This window comes from Lissotriton helveticus, chromosome 5_1 (genome assembly GCF_964261635.1).
Source record: "Lissotriton helveticus chromosome 5_1, aLisHel1.1, whole genome shotgun sequence".
NCBI classification, from domain to species: domain Eukaryota; kingdom Metazoa; phylum Chordata; class Amphibia; order Caudata; family Salamandridae; genus Lissotriton; species Lissotriton helveticus.
In genome coordinates this window covers 626,630,250-626,649,316 of record NC_136065.1, presented here as the reverse complement: position 1 = coordinate 626,649,316, position 19,067 = coordinate 626,630,250, and the positions used below count along the sequence as shown (strand labels likewise).

At 44.2% G+C, this 19,067-nt stretch overlaps 1 protein-coding gene across 2 annotated transcripts in view; it reads right to left on the bottom strand.

Moving 5' to 3' along the window:
* Positions 1–214: 214 nt before the first annotated feature.
* CAMK2N1 (calcium/calmodulin dependent protein kinase II inhibitor 1) overlaps positions 215–19,067 on the bottom strand; it is a 118,128-nt gene continuing 99,275 nt past the window's right edge. For both annotated transcript variants that reach the window (XM_078643007.1, XM_078643006.1), the window contains exons 3-4: positions 3,937–4,027; positions 215–3,376 (exon numbers count right to left, since the gene is read on the bottom strand). In XM_078643007.1, the coding sequence (XP_078499133.1) occupies positions 3,963–4,027 (65 nt within the window). In that variant the 3' untranslated portion in view covers positions 215–3,376; positions 3,937–3,962. The remainder of the gene's footprint in view (positions 3,377–3,936; positions 4,028–19,067) is intronic.

Here is a 19,067-nt window from a genome sequence, read left to right as displayed (position 1 = left end):
GTGCACTTCGCCTAGCTACGCGTAGCGCTACTTCGCGAACTAAGCCCAGCCCTTCTCAGGAATCCTTTTGTGAATTTCTGACTGATGTAAATACACGCATTTTTTGCTGTAAACATACATTTGTGAATTGTCAGCCATGTCTTCACATTTTAGAGTTGAAGATTAACATGTTTCAAATGATCCCAGAGCAAAAAAGACCAAAAGGAAAACAGACCACCGGAAGTGCTTACGTTTTATTAATATACATTTCAGAAATGCAATAGCCCTGTGTAATGAGAGAGGATGTGTCACAATACACAATATTAAGATTAGAAAACACTCTCTGGATGCTTTGAGTTAAAAGAGTTAAACAAGCAGCAAAAGCTTTCCTCACACACCAGAGACTGAGCGGCAAATGGCATGCAACGAGGGAGCGGCCGTGCTGTACACAGAAATTAGGGGATAAGATGAAAGCAAAGAAGGATTGTCTGAGAGGATGAAGCAAACAGAATGGAAAGAGAGAGATATAGATGGAAAAAAGACAGGACAGCAAGAGAGGGGGAGAAAGGTGGAATGGAATGGAAAGAGGACCGAGTGGAAAGAAAGTGAAGAGAAGGGTGTTATGATGAGATCTGTACAGTTATTGTAATTTCGGAAGGTACAGACAAATTATAAGACAAATTACGAGTAGTACCTTTTGATCGGTACGAGGAAGACGTATTGCTCATGTGTAAGAGAAATGCTATAAAACGGCAATTGCAGACTATTCTGTTTTTAGAGAACGTTTATGCAGGGTACAATTGAGTAACCTATTGAATAGCACCAGGACAGTTAAGAGATAATGAGTATGAACAAGCTGGGGCTTTGGTGCAGTAAGACTTGGCAGAGAAAAGGAAGGAGTTTTTAATAATGTAAAGCAAAAACGTGGATCTGGGAATTGAGATGGACAATATTCTTGAACCTTAAAAGTGTAAAAATGATATCAAATAGGTTTGTGATCAATGACACAAAGATTTGAAGAACACATTAAAAATCAGGGTCAACAGAACCAAAATTAATATAAAGTGTCTGCGTGGTGTGAAGTGTACTTTTAACATTTTCAGTAACAGGCTAATTCCTTTTCAAATATTCATACATTCTGTAAAGATGGACGTGAAGACCATTGCTTCCGTCAACGCTGATGATACAAAATTAGGCACGATAATAAATTCCATGGAATACGGACTCTATTGAAAATATATAGGTCAGGTGAGGTTGTATGTAGGAATTAGGTAAGCGCATACTAATGCATTTAGGTCACAATAGTCCACATGCCAAGCACAAAGTAAATGGGATGATACTTAACAGTACAGCCAAGAAAAGGACCTGGAGTGCTCACAACAAGCAATACACGAGCGCACAATCTCATCCAGCAGCTTGCAAAGCAAGGCGTGAATTAAACTGTATTAAAATGGGCATTAACAATAGGGCTACAGAAGTCAATTTACCACTGTACATGGCCCACATCAGCCATTCAGCATCTTCAATTTTGAGCACCGTACATATAGGATACCAGTGAATTTGGAAAAGTTCAAAGATGGGCCTCCAAACTAATCAAAGAATTGGAAGACTTGATTTTTGAGGTGAGGCTCAACCCTTTGGAGCTGTTTTTCTTCAAGAAAGGGAGACCGTGGGATGTTTTTAACATGGAATTGTTTCTATATGGGTTATATTATGAGCTGGTAGGTAATCTGTTCAAGCGCAGATTGATAAACATAATATTGGACCACGCATTATGACTCGAAGGAGGAAGCTCAGTGGATCATACCTTTGGGGCTTTTTTCAGTGCAAATTGCCACTCTACGGCAAATACCCCCTTCAGATGTTAAGTCCAGCTTTGAATGCGTGATTAGTGCGCATGTCAACAGTGGCTTCCAATGTTTAAGAGAAAAAAAGTATTAGGCGCCATGGGAAAAAGTTTAAACGTTATATTTGGGGTTACGAAGTCATGTTTCTGTTTTCCTTCTTAGAAGCAAGATTGTCAGACTTTCCTCATAGCTGTCTTTATCACCACTAAGAACGTGCCTGAATGTTGTAAACTGGGGAAAAAACTTACCCTAGAAGAACCGTATGCCTTTTTTCCTCTACATTATTTGAAGGAGAAGAGGAGAGAAAATGGTGCATAAAGTAGGAGGAGGAAGGAATTAAAAACCGGACAGGAGAGGCAGAATTGGGTGGGCAACAGATGGTAGAGGACATTTGGAGAGGGAGGGGAAGCAGGTAGGTGTGGTAAAAAGGGGGGTAATGAAAGTAAAATGAGGAGGAAAAGGGAGCTGGAGAATGGAAGAAAACTGAAAAAAAACAGAGGGGTCGATGCAACAGAGTGTGAAAGTAAGTAAGGGCGAGTGAGAGGAGGGGGAGTGTGAAGAAAAGTGGTGGAGCAACAGGAATGTTTGGAGAGAAGGACAAGTTAAAGGTAAAAGGAGAAGAAGACGAGAAAAGTGTGAAAAAAGCAATAGACTCTCGAAGAGAAAATGAAAGGAGGTGGACATTTCTGAGGTGGCAAGAGGAGAATGAGGGATAGAAATGAAGTCGAAGAAAAGCTGGACTTGAAGATGGTGTTGTGGAGAAGGGGAAGAGTGTTAGAAGGAGTTACATGAGGAAGGATGGAAGGCGAAGTCAAAAAAGAGAGAAGGGCTTGACATAATAAGGAAAGGAGATCACTGGAAGAAAGGGAAGGGCCTGGGGGAAGAGCATTTCCTTAAAATGGGCACATTCTGGTGCCCTTTGGCACTCCCAGGTATTTGGCACTCTTACTTTTACGTGTTACTCAGAAGGTACAATCTAGAGACAGGTATTGCTTGCGTGCGGGGGCCGGGGACAAGCTCAACCCTCCATCCTACTCGGTCTGGCCACAAGGCCCAGGCCTAACACATCATCCAAAAAATAAAAACGGCGCTCTCTATACTTATCTTTCCTTATTTACATATAAATATATACAGACATTACAAAAAAAGGTTTTATGTTCACGCCATTGCAAGATGTGAACTGAAACATCCAAGTACAATAAACACAGAAAGTGAAGGGTACGTTTCACATCCAGGGTCACAGGACGCATGGTTGGAAGGATGACGAGAGGTAAACAGGATCCCGCAGCTGCCTGGAGCAGACACAGGCCAGAGGGGGGGCTCTCCCCAGCTCGGAAGCCGCTGTGCCTGCTGCATTATTCACCAGTCCGGGCCCGTCTAGGATTGCACACCGCCACCAGGAGAGGACGACAGGAAGCATTCATCACTGCAGACAGGTGACCTCCGAGCCAGCAGCTCATCTGCTTTCAGTCATTGTCTTTTTTCCTCCTTTTAAGACTTGCTTTATGACCTCTCTTCTCTTTCTCCCACATCACTGCACTCTCCAACACCTGAAAGAGGACACATGTAGCTGGTGAACAGGTCAGTGACGAAACGCAAATTCATATCCACAACCTGCAAATAATTGTGACGAGGGCTGTGGCGTAGCAACAGTTCACGAACCCTAATGAATGCAAGGTTACCCCACCCCTAAGCTTCTGCTTGGATAATTATATTAAAGAGCTTTTATTTTGGTGGCTTTGGGCCCCTCACACCCTGGACGAGGGTGTCACTGCACCTGCTGCACTATTGATAGCTGCGCCTGAGAAAGAGGGGCCCTTGACTTACCGGCCCCCACCTGTGGCGTAATAAGATTTCCAGGTTGGCTATAACAATGAAATGGTGCTCTCTCGCGGCCTCACACTCTCGGACCCCACTGCCACTGCACCTGCTGCACCATTGATAGCCACGCCCTTACGTCACACAAGTAAACATATGCTTTCGTGGAACGCCCAAAGGAAGCGCCTCCTCCCCTCCTTCAAGTCCCTCCCACGCGGATTTTACAGCCTGAGGGAGGTGGATCCCCGAACCGAGTGGAGGCTGTGCGCATGCGCAGTCAGCAGTGAGGTACCTTTTCATCGCGCTCTCTCTGGGGACTTAAACGGGAGGGTCTTTGTCTGACAGCGTTTCCATCCCGTCCTCCATCCCGTCTTCCTCGATAACTACAAAAGCAGAAAGACAGCGTTAGGAAGTAGAACAAGGATTTTCATTTCTAGGCTCAGGCCCTTCTCACCTCCCGCCCCCGCCTCACACCTCTCGCGCTCACCGACATGAACCTCGCTGGCTCTCAGCAACATACAGTGACCTACTTCTATGAGAGGCCCCCGCTCCCAGGCTCGTTCGTGCAGCAGAGAGCGCAGACCACGAGATTCACGTATGTAGGCCCTGACAGGACTTAGGCGTCACCCGAGACAGAGACGTTTGAAGGCATGGGCAAAGTGGGCTCTGGCCCAGGACCCCAGCCTTTCAGGGCTGATATAGCCAGCTGTGTTCTACAGAGAGTCTTGCCCTGATGACTTTGAATACTTTTTGAACAGATTGTTGTAAATATCTTTTTACTATCATTTATTTTTAATTTGTGAGAGTCTTATTGCATTTTGCAGACAAAACGTGCTTATGTTCCATGCAACATCCATATAAAAAGTTTCTTTTAAATCAATACAGGACCTCACATGTGAAAAATGGGAGGGTGTGACAGAAATTATTTGCAGTAATATTAGTGAGCTGCTGCTGTGTTGCAATACTGAAAACACACATCACTTTCCCTGAAAACCGGATGCGCACACACATTTAGATTGTGACCAAAGAAGGTATGAAAGAGCTGAAACTGGATTATAAAATCTAGGCTGTTTCGATCAGTGGCCCCCAAAATACATTTGGCCCAGGGCCCCCAAAATCCTTAAAACGTCCCTGACCGCAGGTTGCCCCTCAAAAGGAGACCCATTAAAACAATAGAGGTGCAAGATCCCGTGGCTCCCCTAGTGACAGACTCAGGGAGACCCTGCCAAATAAAACCCATGCTTCCTCAGAAAGCAGGAATCAGTCGAAGTCTCCAGGCTCTCCCGGGTCCCACCGAGAAGATAAAAACATGGACACCCGTGTACTAAAAACCATGCCAACTCAAAGAAAAGAACCATTAAGACCACTGGTGGGCACCCCCTTTTGAGAGATAGCTGTTGAGACTCCTTAGGAGTCAATGGGTGAGCCCCCCAAAACAGAGATGTGTTGGGACCATTTGTAATCAAGATAACTATTGAGGGAAATTCCTGGGCCTTCAGAAACAGAGAATCATTAGGGTCATAAGCAGTGCTAGAATTGGAGAAACTTTACTCAGTGAACCTGTTAATTGGGGGTCTAGCTGTGGCAACAAAAAGGGGGTGGAGTCTGAAGGGGCGGAGTCATGAAAAGCAGTCTGAAAGTAACCTTATGCATATCATTTTTTTTAAATTCGGTCATAAAGAAGTTGCATGCTAGGAGTAATGTGACAGTAATTCAGTTCTGGCATATTTGATTGCAAAAGGCTGAATCCTAGAATATAGAAATGGGTTAAGGCACCTTCTGCAGAGAGCTTGGTTTGCCCATTAAATCTTAGGGAATAATAATAATAATGGAAAAATACCGCTGGTTGTTAAAACAGTTGTGGGAGAGATCTCTGTTTTGTTTAATCACAGTTTTGACTCATACAGTAGCATAATTGGTTAATGTGACTCCTGAAAGCATACCATGTAGCACATAAATGACAGGTTTTTTGTGTTATGTACATAGGTAGGTGGGTAACTGCTTTTGGCAGAGATATAATTGTATTACTTTGCAGTTCATAAACTGCAATCACGTTAATATGGCACAGTGAGCTATGGACCGCCATCAAGGTCATGCATGCAAACTACAAGGCATGGGTTTAGAATCGTATTGTTTTTTCTACATCTGTTAACATAAGGCTGCTAGAAGGGTTTCCTTGGGTAGTACTAACGTCTTATTAGTACAGACAACAGAAAGCCATGCATTACGTATTAATTACTTACTTAGTGTTTCTTCTAGGTAAGTAATTTTAGCATATAATCCCTACCAGTAAAGACAATGTGTGACTCCCACACCTTGAAAAACAAAACTCTTTGTCTTATGTAGCATCCTGTACTTTGAGTTACACACCTGTAAGATTGCTTGTCAATATATTGTGTGCGTGCAATGTAAAGCACCCTGACACCCTACAGTGGGATGAGTAGTGCTATCCAAGTATTAAATAAAAAATGAAAAAAAAGTAAGTGCTATTTAAATTGGCATTGCTTTAAATAGTCATGCATACTGATACATCTCACTTTCTTGCACTACATGCTTATCTCTTACATGCAGGGATTGCACAAAGTCAAAACCTGCCTCCTAATTGTAGTTTCTTTTAGGTACATATGAAGTGATAGCACACAGTGTGTCTTTGTTTACCATTGCATTGGCATCTAGGTATTATGCTGCAGATAGCTCCCAGCCAGCATTATACTAGAACAAGCATTTGCAATGCAATAGGTCTCGCATTTACGTGAGTTTGAGCTATTGACATTGCAAATAACATTGCCTTTTATTTATGTTTTCGTTTTTAAAACATAAATAAAATGCATTGTCATTTACAATGCCAATAGCTTAAACTCGTGTAAATGTGAGACCTATTGCATTGCAAATGCTTGTTCAAAGAAAATGGAAACCCACTTTCAGCAAGGCGTGGCGTCAAGACAAGCCATCGCAATAGCACCAAAAAAGAGTTAATCACTCAGAGCAAAAAATACAACATGAAATAAGTCACAAGTTCTGGTGTAAATACACACATCCACGAGTATTACAGTAGCATACTACATGATGCCTGTGATGCTACGAATCAAACGTGAAATAAAGGAATGAGAACTACCCAAGACCCTTAGGGAAACAACCTGAGGGAAATGAAGGGGGCACATTATATTTTCCTTTAACGTGCAAAAGTGTCGGCCCGCTCGCTGACAACTGTCCAGGACACTGTACAAACACACTGACAGTAGGAGAGGCCTGGCTTTTGGGTAGAGAAAATGTTCTCTCAAGCTTTAATCCATTGTACAGAACAGGTACTTCCAGGGCATCAGCAGTAGACGCTTCTCTGCACAGAGCAAGCTGACCTCACAGAACAAATAAAGGCAGAGGAGGAAACTGTGCTATCCCGAGAGGATGTGGCGCAGCGACCAGAGCTGCCAACTCGGAAGCTGGAGTTCCGGGTTTGCTTCTCGGCTTCGGCTCAAATTCCTATAATTCTGGACAAGTCACTTAATCTCCCCATGCCCAGAAAATGCCTGGATATCCTCACGTGGTGATAAGCCGAGCTATATACATCTTAAAATTAATTTAAAAATCCTTCCACAGAGAGCATGCCTGGCAGAAGTGGAAACTTTCCTGACACAAACTGGAGCAGCAGTGTGGGAAACTGTACAAGCTTCAGTGACTCACCAGACACCTGAAACAGGCATCAGCACATACATGACACACGTACGCGATTTCCAACCTTAAAGATCAGCCCAAAATCACGTGCGGAAAGTAAACTTTTGATGTCACTAAAGGTTCATGCAGACACGCACCATGTCCTTGTGCATGATCTGAACAGTGTACAATCCCAGGTAAAAAAGGGTCTTTGTCCTCAAGTCTGTGACAAAATATATTAAATTGTAAATGGAGTACACAACATTGTAAATATTAAACATATTTTTTTAAACAATAACGTCAACATTTCCCTTAGATTTTATTTTCCTAAAGACCATGAAAAATTAATCAGTCAAATTAACTAAGAGGTGAGAAGTGGACCCAAAGCCTCAAGAGTAAAATACAGGAGCAGAGTAGACTTTACTCGTTAAGTATTTTACACATTCATTTTAGGACAGTTTCTCTGCACCAGTAGGTAATGTTAGAGTTCTTAAACTCCGTTTTTGTTTCTACTTCATCTTGCTTGAAATTTTGCCCAAAACATGGAAAATGTATTGAGAACAGTAAGTGAATCACTGGACTTTCTTTTCTGTAGCAATCAGAAAATAATTATGCGGTTAACACTGTAGAAGCTGAGGAACATAATCTCTGCTATGGCCGTAGAAATTAGATTAAACTGTTCTTTGCACAATGCAGTAAACACTAGACTTTTAAAATTACAATGCTCCTTCTGGTCTGGTTTACCTCTTATTAATAGAATGTCGATTAATAAAGAACAATTTATGCATCGAGATAAAAACACAGAATAGGCTTTGAGTGCTAGCTAGATTGTTCACCTGGTCAAATCACTGCGCCAGACATTCGGAGAATATACCTCTGTCTCACACGATACTATGGTAATAACGTGGAATATGATCCTTGCCCTCGAGTAAGAAATTAGAGTTTATTAGTATAATTGCTTTGTTTAACATGCATTATAGGGCCACATGTATTAGATGTAGTATGGCAATTGTTTTATCCACCCATGTGACACTCGTGTTTCCTTTAGACCCACATTGGTGGTAAGTAAGGAACACGCTGTCTCCACATGCACCAGGCGCACGCTGAAAGAGACGCCTTGAGCGTGCATATGGGCTGTCCGGGTGCCGTGAGCGTGAACACCCCTGTTCGCCTTCGGCCACCAAACCGATGACTATAGGTCTCGCCAAGGCGAGCAGCGTATGCGCTGCGTCGCTAGGCAAAACCTAAAAAAGGAGGACTGATAGCCCTTTAAATTGGCTTTTTCTTTTGGATCCAGCTGGAAGAGAAAATAAAAAGGCCCTCTCACCGCCTGCACGTTGCAGCTTTGAACAGAATGCAGACAGCTGGACTAGCTGAATTGTGCCCCGGTGGTTGCAAATTACACTGGGACCAATTCCGCATATTTCACTAGGGCCAGGCAGATCTCAAATCCAGTTCAGTAATACCTGCCAGATCCGGGATCCAGTTTGTAACCCCTTCATCCCAGAACTGGTGATTAGAAGTCAAATGCCATGGTTCCCCCAAGAAAACAGCAAGCGGGAAATTCTAGGAGGTAAGACATGTATGCCAGCCAAGAAACCTACTAGGCTCCTTTAGGAATAATTTCCCTTCTCCCTGTGGAGAGAAGTATTGAGGCTCCAAACATGTCTATTTCTATTCGCCCCAAAGGAGAGAGCGTGATTGAAACCTCTTAGGAGTCCATTCTGTACAAACTCAAGGTTAGAATCATTGATACCCTATAAAAGTTTATTTCTGTGAACCTTACGGAGAGAATTTCTGTGGCCATGTAGGTATCAATTTCAGAGTCTCTCCAAAAAAAAACATTGAGACTCTCTAAAAAAACCCTAACCTGCCCACGCCCCTAAATCAGAGCCAAGTAGACCCTGGAGGAGTTAGCTCCAAACGCTTCCTCTGCAAGGGGAGTCAGTAGGACACTTTGGTAGAACTCATGTAAGTTCTTGTAATAGGCAACCACAGAAATACACTGGGAGCCAGCTCCTGTGAGATCTTGTGACCCTGTGAAGGGAAGCAGTAAGGCCTCCTGGCCTTAACTTTTGTGTGTCCCCCTTGAAAAATGGACCACGAGAGCCTTTAGCATTCAGTGTTCCTGCTTCTGTGGGTTCCACCGAGAAGCTAACCAGTAAGAGCTTTCCTTTCAGGAGTTAACTCTAATGTGTTACACATGAAAGCACGTTTTTATGCAGTGCTTAATTTGTAAAAATAAATAAATGAAAAATACATTTTGTTGGCCGAAAAATGTTCTTGGCAGTTCAGGTCTGGCACTGCTGAATACTGGGGCGTTGAATACAAAGTCTTCCTAGTTTTAATTTCACCTCAATGCCGCTTTCTTTCACAACTACATTTCATGTCTCGTTACGTCATTTATTGTTGGTTCTTTGTTATACCTGCTTTCTCTCTATTTCACTGTTTTCCTATTTTTTCCCCTGCCTGTCTTTATCTCTCTCTCTTGCTCTGGGTCAAAGTTTGATGATGAACATTGAGTCCCAGTCCCCAAAAATGAATGCCAACTCCCAAAACCTGAAACCACCAGTACAAAATAAGTATTTTATACGACTCTGTAAGAACAGATTCTAATGTTTTTTCTACAAAAAAATAAGTAAGGGTCTCTTGAAGGTGGTCTCTAGGAGATAAACCTGTGTTTGGTGAGCTAAGAAAAATTGGATTTTCGAGAAGTTAACTCACGCATAAAGGTGAGCAGAGTCATAAGAAGAAAAGCATAGGCAGCTTTTCTGGGTTAATTCCAGCGTGTCTGAATTAAAATTTGGAATCAAGAGCTTCTAGGGGTAATCGGCTCTGTTTCTCTACGTTAGGACAAGCAAAAAGAGCCTCTCAGATGTAACTCCTGTTGTCTTTTGTTGAGAGAAACAACAATTCAAGATTTCATAGCAGCCGCGGCCCGTGCAGGTAAGAGCGGTGCGTCGGTGGTGCCAGGTTGAGGAGGGAGGGGATTTGGCAGACAATGAGGAAAAATTAAATAAATAATTAATTTCCCCTCATTGTCATCTGTCGAAATCCCCCCCCGCCACCCGGCCCCACCACCACACCACTCCTACCTGCATGAGCCGCTGCTGTTTTATGGATTAACGTTTGTGGGTTTTTTCCTGGAAAGAACACCCGAGACACAACTGGATTAATCTCTTGTGGTTTCCAGTACCAGGAAACCAGTGAAATCCTTTTGTTAACCAGTACCTGGGTGCCCCATTGGTGTTACTGTCATTTTAAGTATGGTGTTTGTGGACAAGAAGCTTCCCCCAAGTGCACATTTGGGATTTCACTGCAGACTGAGGTAGTCACTGGAGTTCCGTATTAGGTATTGCCAGAGTACATTTAGTCAATTTACATAAGGGGACATTGTGTATCTAGAAGGTTAGACAAGCTGGGCTGATCACGTGCTGAGAGCATGGGTCAGTATATGTGCATTTCCACAAATTATGTGCATGTTCTGCGGCAGAATAAAATGCTGAGATATGAAAAGAAGTTGGTATATACCAGTGATTTAGATGGCTTTATGACAAGGTAGAGTGGTGTGTCGACCATATTTCACCTGAGAGGTATCAATGACAGTGGTTCTACCATGCTAGACTTAATTATAAAAGTCAGAATGGGATTCTGTCTGTGCTACTGAGGACTGGGGACTCAGGGCACCTTTGTGATGAACCAGAGGTAGACCCTTGGATAACAGAGCACCAGGTATTCACCAGGTATTCACCAGGATCCCGTGAGTTTCCATGGATAGTATTATCTGAAGACAGGTTGGTTATGGTGACGAGATAGCCGACTACAGCAGAGAAAATAAAGTCAATTTCTTTTTTCTCTTTGGGAAGGGAGCATGGCATTAAGACACATAAAAGAGTTAAGCAGCCAAAACTAAGCCTCTTCACATTGAATTTGAGTAAAACCTCGTGTGGATGAAGAATTCAAGTTTGGGCACACAAGTTATAACAAAAAGGCACTTAATTTAATCTCACTTTTTGAAAGCAAAAGAGCAAAATGTGAACAATAAGGTTTGCCAAAAATATGACACGACTAATATCAATATACAGTTTCGTTGAATTTATCAGCTTTCCAACACTGTGCAAGTCACTGTTTAGCATCACAGTGAGGAAAAAACTGAATTGTACACCCTCATTTTCTCCGATTTAAATAAGGTTATGAGCGCCTAATAGGCCCCGGTCTTCTGGCCTACCAGAGATATTCCACAAGGCATGGACAAGCAATCCAAAACTGGGTATCAGTGAAGATATTCACAGACAATATGCTAACACAAGATGCAGTGCATCACCGAACTCAGGGGCATATTATCAAGGGTGGCGATAGGGAATTTTCGCCGCTTTAGCGGCCGTTTTGGCCCGCTAAGCGGCGATAATTCTATCGCCCTATTAGCAAGCTGTCGCTAACAGCAGTTAGCGACAGCTTTTAGGTGATAGCGAGCGGTTTGGGGCCCGCTTTGCATGTTAGCGATATTTATCGCTAATGACATGCAAAGTGGGCGTACCCATACTGTTAGCGACTGAAAACAGTCGCTAACATCGCTATCGCCTATTAGCAAGGCAGGCGTAGCGATGGAAATATTCGCGATAAGCGCGAATATCTCTAAATACTAACACCTGCCCAGACCAGTTCTTAGCCATGTTATCCAATGGGAGGTGGATAAAATGGCTAAGAGCATTTCGTCCCTAATGCGTGAATATCGCTGTATTCTCAGCGATATTCACGCATTTCGCCGCTATCGCCGGAAAATTCTTCACTTTGGAGATAAACGTTGCTAATAGCACGTTATCTCAGCGATAAATTCCGGCGATGCTCAGCGATAAGAAAATCGTCGCTAAGCCTATTTAGCGATATATATCGCTACTTGTTGGTAATATGCCCCCGAATCCTGGAAATCTAGAAGAGGTGACTGTGCCTGGTAAAGCAATTACAACCCTAGGTTTAAAGTGTGAGTGAAATGTCTACCCTAGGTCTCCAAAAGGGGACAAGCCTGGATGAGAAGATACACATCCAAAAAAGGTAACACTTTAAAAAGTGGATAGATACAGTTCTCTAAGTGGGCCAGAGCCTGGCCAGACTGAGTACTGGAAAAGCATAAAATGGACATTGGGCTACGGCCTTTGCGGCCCTGTATTTCTTTCCTTAGCTAGCAGAAATTATTGGCATTTTCCTACCTGTCATAAGCCAGAGATGCAAAACAATGTGTCACCAGAACTCCCCTTTGTGATATGGGAAGAAGTAGCTAGCACGTCCCCCCCTCTTTTTCCCAACATGAAAAGTGTCTACCAGGCTGAGAAAAAGTCAGCCAGTCAGACACTCATCTCCCCAGCCTTATCCCAACATGAAAAGTGTCTGCCAGGCTGAGCAAAAGTCAGCCTGTCAGACTCTCTTCTTGTTCAGGTCAGGCAGCCAGGCACCTGCGCATTTAGCGCATGCGTAGCCTGGCTGCCTTAGCTGAACATTTCCAGGCTGAACACGTCACAACCATGTGGGTATGACCTCCTCAGCCTGGAAAAGTTCCCTGAGGATATCCCCTCCTGACGTGGGGGAGCGTCACTAATAGCCTCAGACCTGGGCGCTTCAGTTTTAAGCCCTGGAGTATCCGGATGCCAAGTCAGTGGCATAACAAAACTTGAGGCCGCCCCACTGCAAAGCACATGGAGGGAGGCCCCCCAAGCGTCGCACCCAAGCAGGAGCTATGAGGCCTGGGGCCCACCGCCCATGCACAGTGCTGGATGTGGCCACCAGGAGCTTGTCCCACCCCCTGCATTGCAGGGGCTATTGTTATGCTACTGGGCTGAGTGTCTATCATCGACACCTCATCACAGAGTGGAGTGGGGTGAGCAAGTCTCACCCATCCCACTCTGTGACGAGTCACGGATTGTCACCTCTTCTCGTTGGCTGGAAGAGGCAGCAGTCTCAACCCTCCTGGACCCTCTGAGGCTCCCCTCCTGCCACCCGTGACCTGCAGCTGTTAAGTTTTATGTTTTGTATTGTTTGGTGCATGTATCTGTGCATGTTTATGTATATGTATTTGTGAGCATGTGGTGTGAATGGATGTGTGTGTGTGTGCATGTCAATGCATGTGTGTGAGTGAGTGTGGATGTCAATGCATGGGTGTGACTGAGTGTGGATGTGTGTGGGAGGCCTGCCCACCTCACCCATGCTCAAATTACCAGCCACCACTGGAAGTAACATGGTGTATATTTAATTTAAATGTAGGAAATGGGGCTGGATTCCGCCCCAACCAAATGCACAGCGTGAAAATGCCTCATTGGCAAACATGCATACATAGTTAATCCAAACTTTTTCGTGAACTTTTCTCCCAATGTTCTCAATTTGTCCTCATTTTTCTCCAAACTGTTGTCCTAGATAAATGTACAATACCCCACGATAAACGTCCCTTAAGCACCCTCCCCTTCAATTACCACTGCCTTCAAAGATCCATTCACCAAATGTTTACCTTCTGTTCTTACCCCTATCTGAGGGATTCGTTCCCCAAATGTATTCCGCCAGTTTCTCCACCCCATTAGCCTAATCCCTGCACAATTCCTCATGACAACAGTTGAAGTATGATGGTAATAAGAGTAAGTAGTAACTTGTTACTGGTTATTTTATCGTTATTTACAGTGACCCCTGACGAAGGGCACTGCGTTGCCCGAAATGCATTGGGTTTTTACTGAATAAACACTGTCTGACGAACCCCGCATCTGTTCATGTTTTTACAAGAGGTCAGAGGAGCACAGTTTAAACATTAAGAAATTTGGAAATGGCGTTTCGGAATCCATGTGGGGACTAAATTGGAGAAAAATTAGGACAAATTGAGAACATTGAGAGAAAAGTTCACGAAAAAGTTTGGATTAACTATGTATGCATGTTTGCCAATGAGGCATTTTCATGCTGTGCGTTTGGTTGGGGCGGAATCCAGCCCCATTTCCTACGTTTACGTTAACACAGGTGCCATTTGGGCAGGGCACTTACCTAGCTGCACGCTGCAACAGAAATAACATTGAATTAAGAGCACAGAATTCGGAGTGGATCCCGCAATCTATTGTTGTATGTATATTTAATGTAACCATTGGTGTCCAGAGGCCTATGATGCTGCTTTATTCTAATTGAATAACCAAGTTATCTCCAAGTTGTCAACCATAGGATTGTATGTCACATGTATTATGCTACACCCGTAGGAATATAAGCCACACCTACAGTGGAGGTTTTCTAATGTATACTTGATAGGTTATGCCACCTTTTCAGTGACCCCTTCCCACCACCTCCTTTCATCTAAGATAAAATACATGGTAGAACAGATTCATCTATAGAGCAGACAGGCCTGAGGATTTCTGATAGCAAAGGAGAACCAACAATGTATAGTAAAGTGAAACTAAAGAGAGGAGCACCGCTATTATCTATAATGAAAAATGCATGTCCAAACTGGAGGGATGAACCAGGAGAAATGCTCACAGACATGGCTGGGCAAAGACACTCACAAAGTAAGGACACCGAGGACTCATAGTCATTTGCTCAACGTGAGCACTATATTAAACTTTCTTCATCTTCAATACACAGCAGGCCAAGACGCCTTATCCAAGTCCAAACACACGTCGAAATTTCATTAATTCAAGCAGATTAGCCCCATCTATTCTTGCCTCATCGTGGACGTCAATTAGGGGAAGGCAACTTTGTTCCTTGCTACCCTGGCACTGCCCTGGCCACTCAGGTGTCAGCTGAATTCAGCAGCAAGAACAAAAAATAAACAGGGCTCTAGAAACCCCTATTTTCTTCTGCTGTTCTCATTGATTGACCTTCTCCAAGGCTTTAAATTACAATTAGGAGTCTGCTGAGGGGCCAGGAATGGGTCAACCTGTGATGTCAAACAAGGCCAAGAGATGCAAGATGGGCTATATATTACTATATTGATGTCACCAATATCAACCTACGAAAATATTCGATCCACTATACCGCCTATCACTATATCATCAAGGTAACTATATAAAGGTAAGTAAGTGTACTTTTTCTTAACTCCACTCCTGCCAACCTTCAGAATATGATATTTTTTTCTTGTGATATATCACATGCCCTATGGGGACTCTCCTCTGAGTGATGTAACATTCGCTACCATATTCATGACTTTAGTCTATGTCCATGGGTCACACCCAGACTGTTGGTAACTCCCATTACCTAATAGACCCATAAAAACACTGTAGAAAGGTGATAAAGAAGTGGGGTGCACAAGGAGAACTCAGACCTACTAGAAAACACTTCTTGTACAAAAAAGGAGTGTTACAACGATGGTCTCCAAGCCCTCAAAGCGTGCCGAGATCACAAATCAATATGGGAAGACTCATGGACCAATACATTTGACTTCTATTAAATCCTACTAGCTTCTCAGTAGGAGGGGTTGGAAATTGGTGTTCAAAACAGGAACAGTCAAATGATACATCCCAAAAAACATGGAAACAGGGACTACTCTGTAACTCGAAGTAGCACACAATCAACATGGCACATCAGGAGGCGAGAACATCCAAAAGACTGGACTTGAAGGTGAAAGATTTGTCATTCTAGCAGTGGTGGGTGCAGGTTTTGGTCCACAGGCGAGAGCTGAAGAGTACAAGGGGCAATATGTCAGTTGATACAGAAGACCTTTGAAACTGGTGGGCTTAACAGCAGCCTCAAAGACTAGAGACTGGTGAACATTGAAGATTGTAGGGTTTAGGCGCATGCCATAAATTTCAAAGAGCAAATGAGCAGGAATAGCAACAAGAGGTCTGATGGCATGATTTCTACAACATGGAAAAAATGCAAAAATATGGTCAAATTATGCCTTTGTGAGCACAGTCTTCACATACTTTTGTTTCAAAGACATAGGTGGTTAACGGACACTCATACAAAAAATTCAGCACTTTCATTGTGTTTTAAGGACGACTCATCCAATACGCCAAAAATAACCATTGTTATATCAGGATCAGAATTATGCATGGTTGGGCCCAGGAATGGTAAGGCTGCTTATATGTCAACAATGGCAACATTTGTACCTGAAAAGGCCATCACCACAGAAAGGATGCTAAATATGCAAGGAATGATCCACAGTATGCCAGGGCCAGCATCAGGCATGGAAAGAACTAGATGATGTGATGAATGTTCACAGCCACATGCCATAACTCTCTGCCTTGTCCTTCATTGGAAGGTGTGTGAACAAAATAGGATTATTGTACTTGTGGAATCTCATGATGCCTTTCTGGGGCCGTTTTACAGATAGTGCCTCGGGGGCACAACGGGCGTTTGCGCCCGCTTTGCGCACCCCCGGGGGCACTTTGGTATTATAGATGGGATGCAGCCGCTTGTGCGCCCGTTTCTATAACACCGCTAGCACTGGTGCACTTAATGCGCCAGCCCTATCAACAGAAGGTGTTCCCTAATTTGCATAGGAGCGTGCCCTATGCAAATGAGGGAATTATTTTGACTCTGCCCGCGCAAAGAATCCCTCAGGAGGCACACTGACAGAGGGCCATTTAAAAGGTGGTGCACTGTCAATGCGCCTACTGACAGCTGCCCTCTGCAGGGGGTAAAGGGGGTCTCATGGACCCCCCCAGACATCCCCTTGCAGGCGGGTGCAGTCACTGACTGCACCCGCATGCAAGGGGATCTCTAAACCCCTTTGAAAGTGCAGGCGGATGCCGCCTGCACTGTGACAACACGGAGCAGCTGCTCTGTGTTTTCACATGAATGCGCTGCCCCAGGCAGTTTGCCTGGAGGCAGCGCATACACGATAATGAGGCGCAAACAGTGATAATGTGTAATACGGCCCCTGGTGGTGGGAGCTTTAGGTATGGGTATAGTGCAGAGCAGCTGTAACTTTCTGTCTGTGCCTCTTTATCGGATGTCAGCCTGTGTAGGGTGAGCTCTGCTCCTTTACTGCATCTCTACGCAAACTTCCAATGGCCACTTCCTATTGGTTTAACTAGTGTGCATGTGGTCCCTGACTCTGTACACACAGTTGGAAGCCATGGGACTCGGCCAACACTGCATTTCTCAAAGCTGCTTCAACATATTTTTTCCCTGGCCAATCAGATCTTCTTCCCATCTATTATCCCAGCCCACTTGTTTCCAGGCGTTGGGGCTCCCTCTGAGGAAGAAAGAATCCATGGGTGGCAGGCACCTGTCCGCCTCCACTACTTCATAACATGGTCACTGTTCATGCCTGTGGAACTGATGGAAGTTGCTGGACCATACTTGGAATTTCAAAGATGGAGAGCAGGCAAGACGTACGAAGAGCAGAACAGAAATAGAAGCATTGTATGGAACTGTTGTTCGCTAGGTGAGATCAGTCAGGATTATGCGCAGAAGGAACACAGACACAGCACATACGGTGGTGGCAAGGGCGAGCATTCAGGGTGACTGTGCAGATCCTGAAGACATGGTTAAGCCGAGGGAGCATAGGTGAATGTTCTTTCCCAATAATAACAGATGCTGGGTACCACTGACATTGGTAGCTGAAGGGCACTTGTCCTAATAGTAAGCCCACCCGACACCTCCACTCTGCCTTCCTCTCACTAGCCTAAACCCCCACATCTGACATAGTGGGAGTGGAGGAGACCTCTTCCCCTACCTTGCATCAAAGACATGGAACAATCTACCCCTACATCTCTGGGCCACCCTATCTCTTCCTGAGTTCCAAAAGTCATTAATTCCTAGCTGTTGAGCTGATCACCTGGACTCTGCCAGTGCCTAGATACCTTCAAGGGTGACAATACGCGCTTTACAAATCTACTACTTGATTGGTTAAAGCACAAGGAAATGGTGATGCACCCGAGCAGAGGTGTTAAGGAGGGGCAACGTGGCTCAATGCCAGTAAACTGCCTTAGCTTCTCCGCAAAGGCAGAGGAGCGTCGCCCCACTTCTTTAAAACAGTATAAATAAAGGAAAAATAAAATGATAATAATTCTAAACTATTATCATTTAAATTTTTACTTTTTGTGGCAGCTTTGCGGGCAGAAAAGGGCAGGGCTTCTCTTCTGACAGAGCAGTGGAGGGGAGGAGTGGTTTTCACTCCCTAAAGTGTGTATGAAAGTTTGGCCAGCCCTCTGGGGCCAGCCAAACATGTCTGTGCACTTTGCATGTCCTCCATGCAGGCAGCATTACAGCCTGCATGGAGAACATATCCGGCCTCCCATTCTCTGGCTGAGCGCCGATCCACAGCGCTCAGACCAATCACATGCTGCATTGGTTATCGGGAGGCTGGAAGCCGGATGCTTCCTGCTTCCTGCCCTGGAAGCAGGTAGGAAGCAGGGAAGAGGACCGAGAGGAGGCGGCAGTGATGGCGGGCAGCAGCGGCATACAGGTAAGTGAGTTTTTATAAAAATGTAATTCTCTCCTCCCCCGTTCCCCGCGACCCGCTCCCCCACCACCTTCAAATACCAGCCGCCACTGCTGTAAACGTTGTATCTCCAGATGGCAAAATCAAAGCCATGCTACTTTTCTGTCCAACCTTTGAAACTTAGGAGCTATCTGCACATGGGAAAACTGATACGCAGGGTATCAGTATTTCCACGACCCTTTTTACCACCTGGGATTCCCACGATGCTTAGAACGAGGGCCCTACTAATATTTGTGATTTTTTTTTTTATATGGAGAGCTATATTTCTGGTATTAAATATGGATAAGTGTGACATAAAGTGCCCAAAATTCATGATTTTCATGCTTGAACGGCACTGTGAAAGACTTTCACTTTGTCAACTTTGC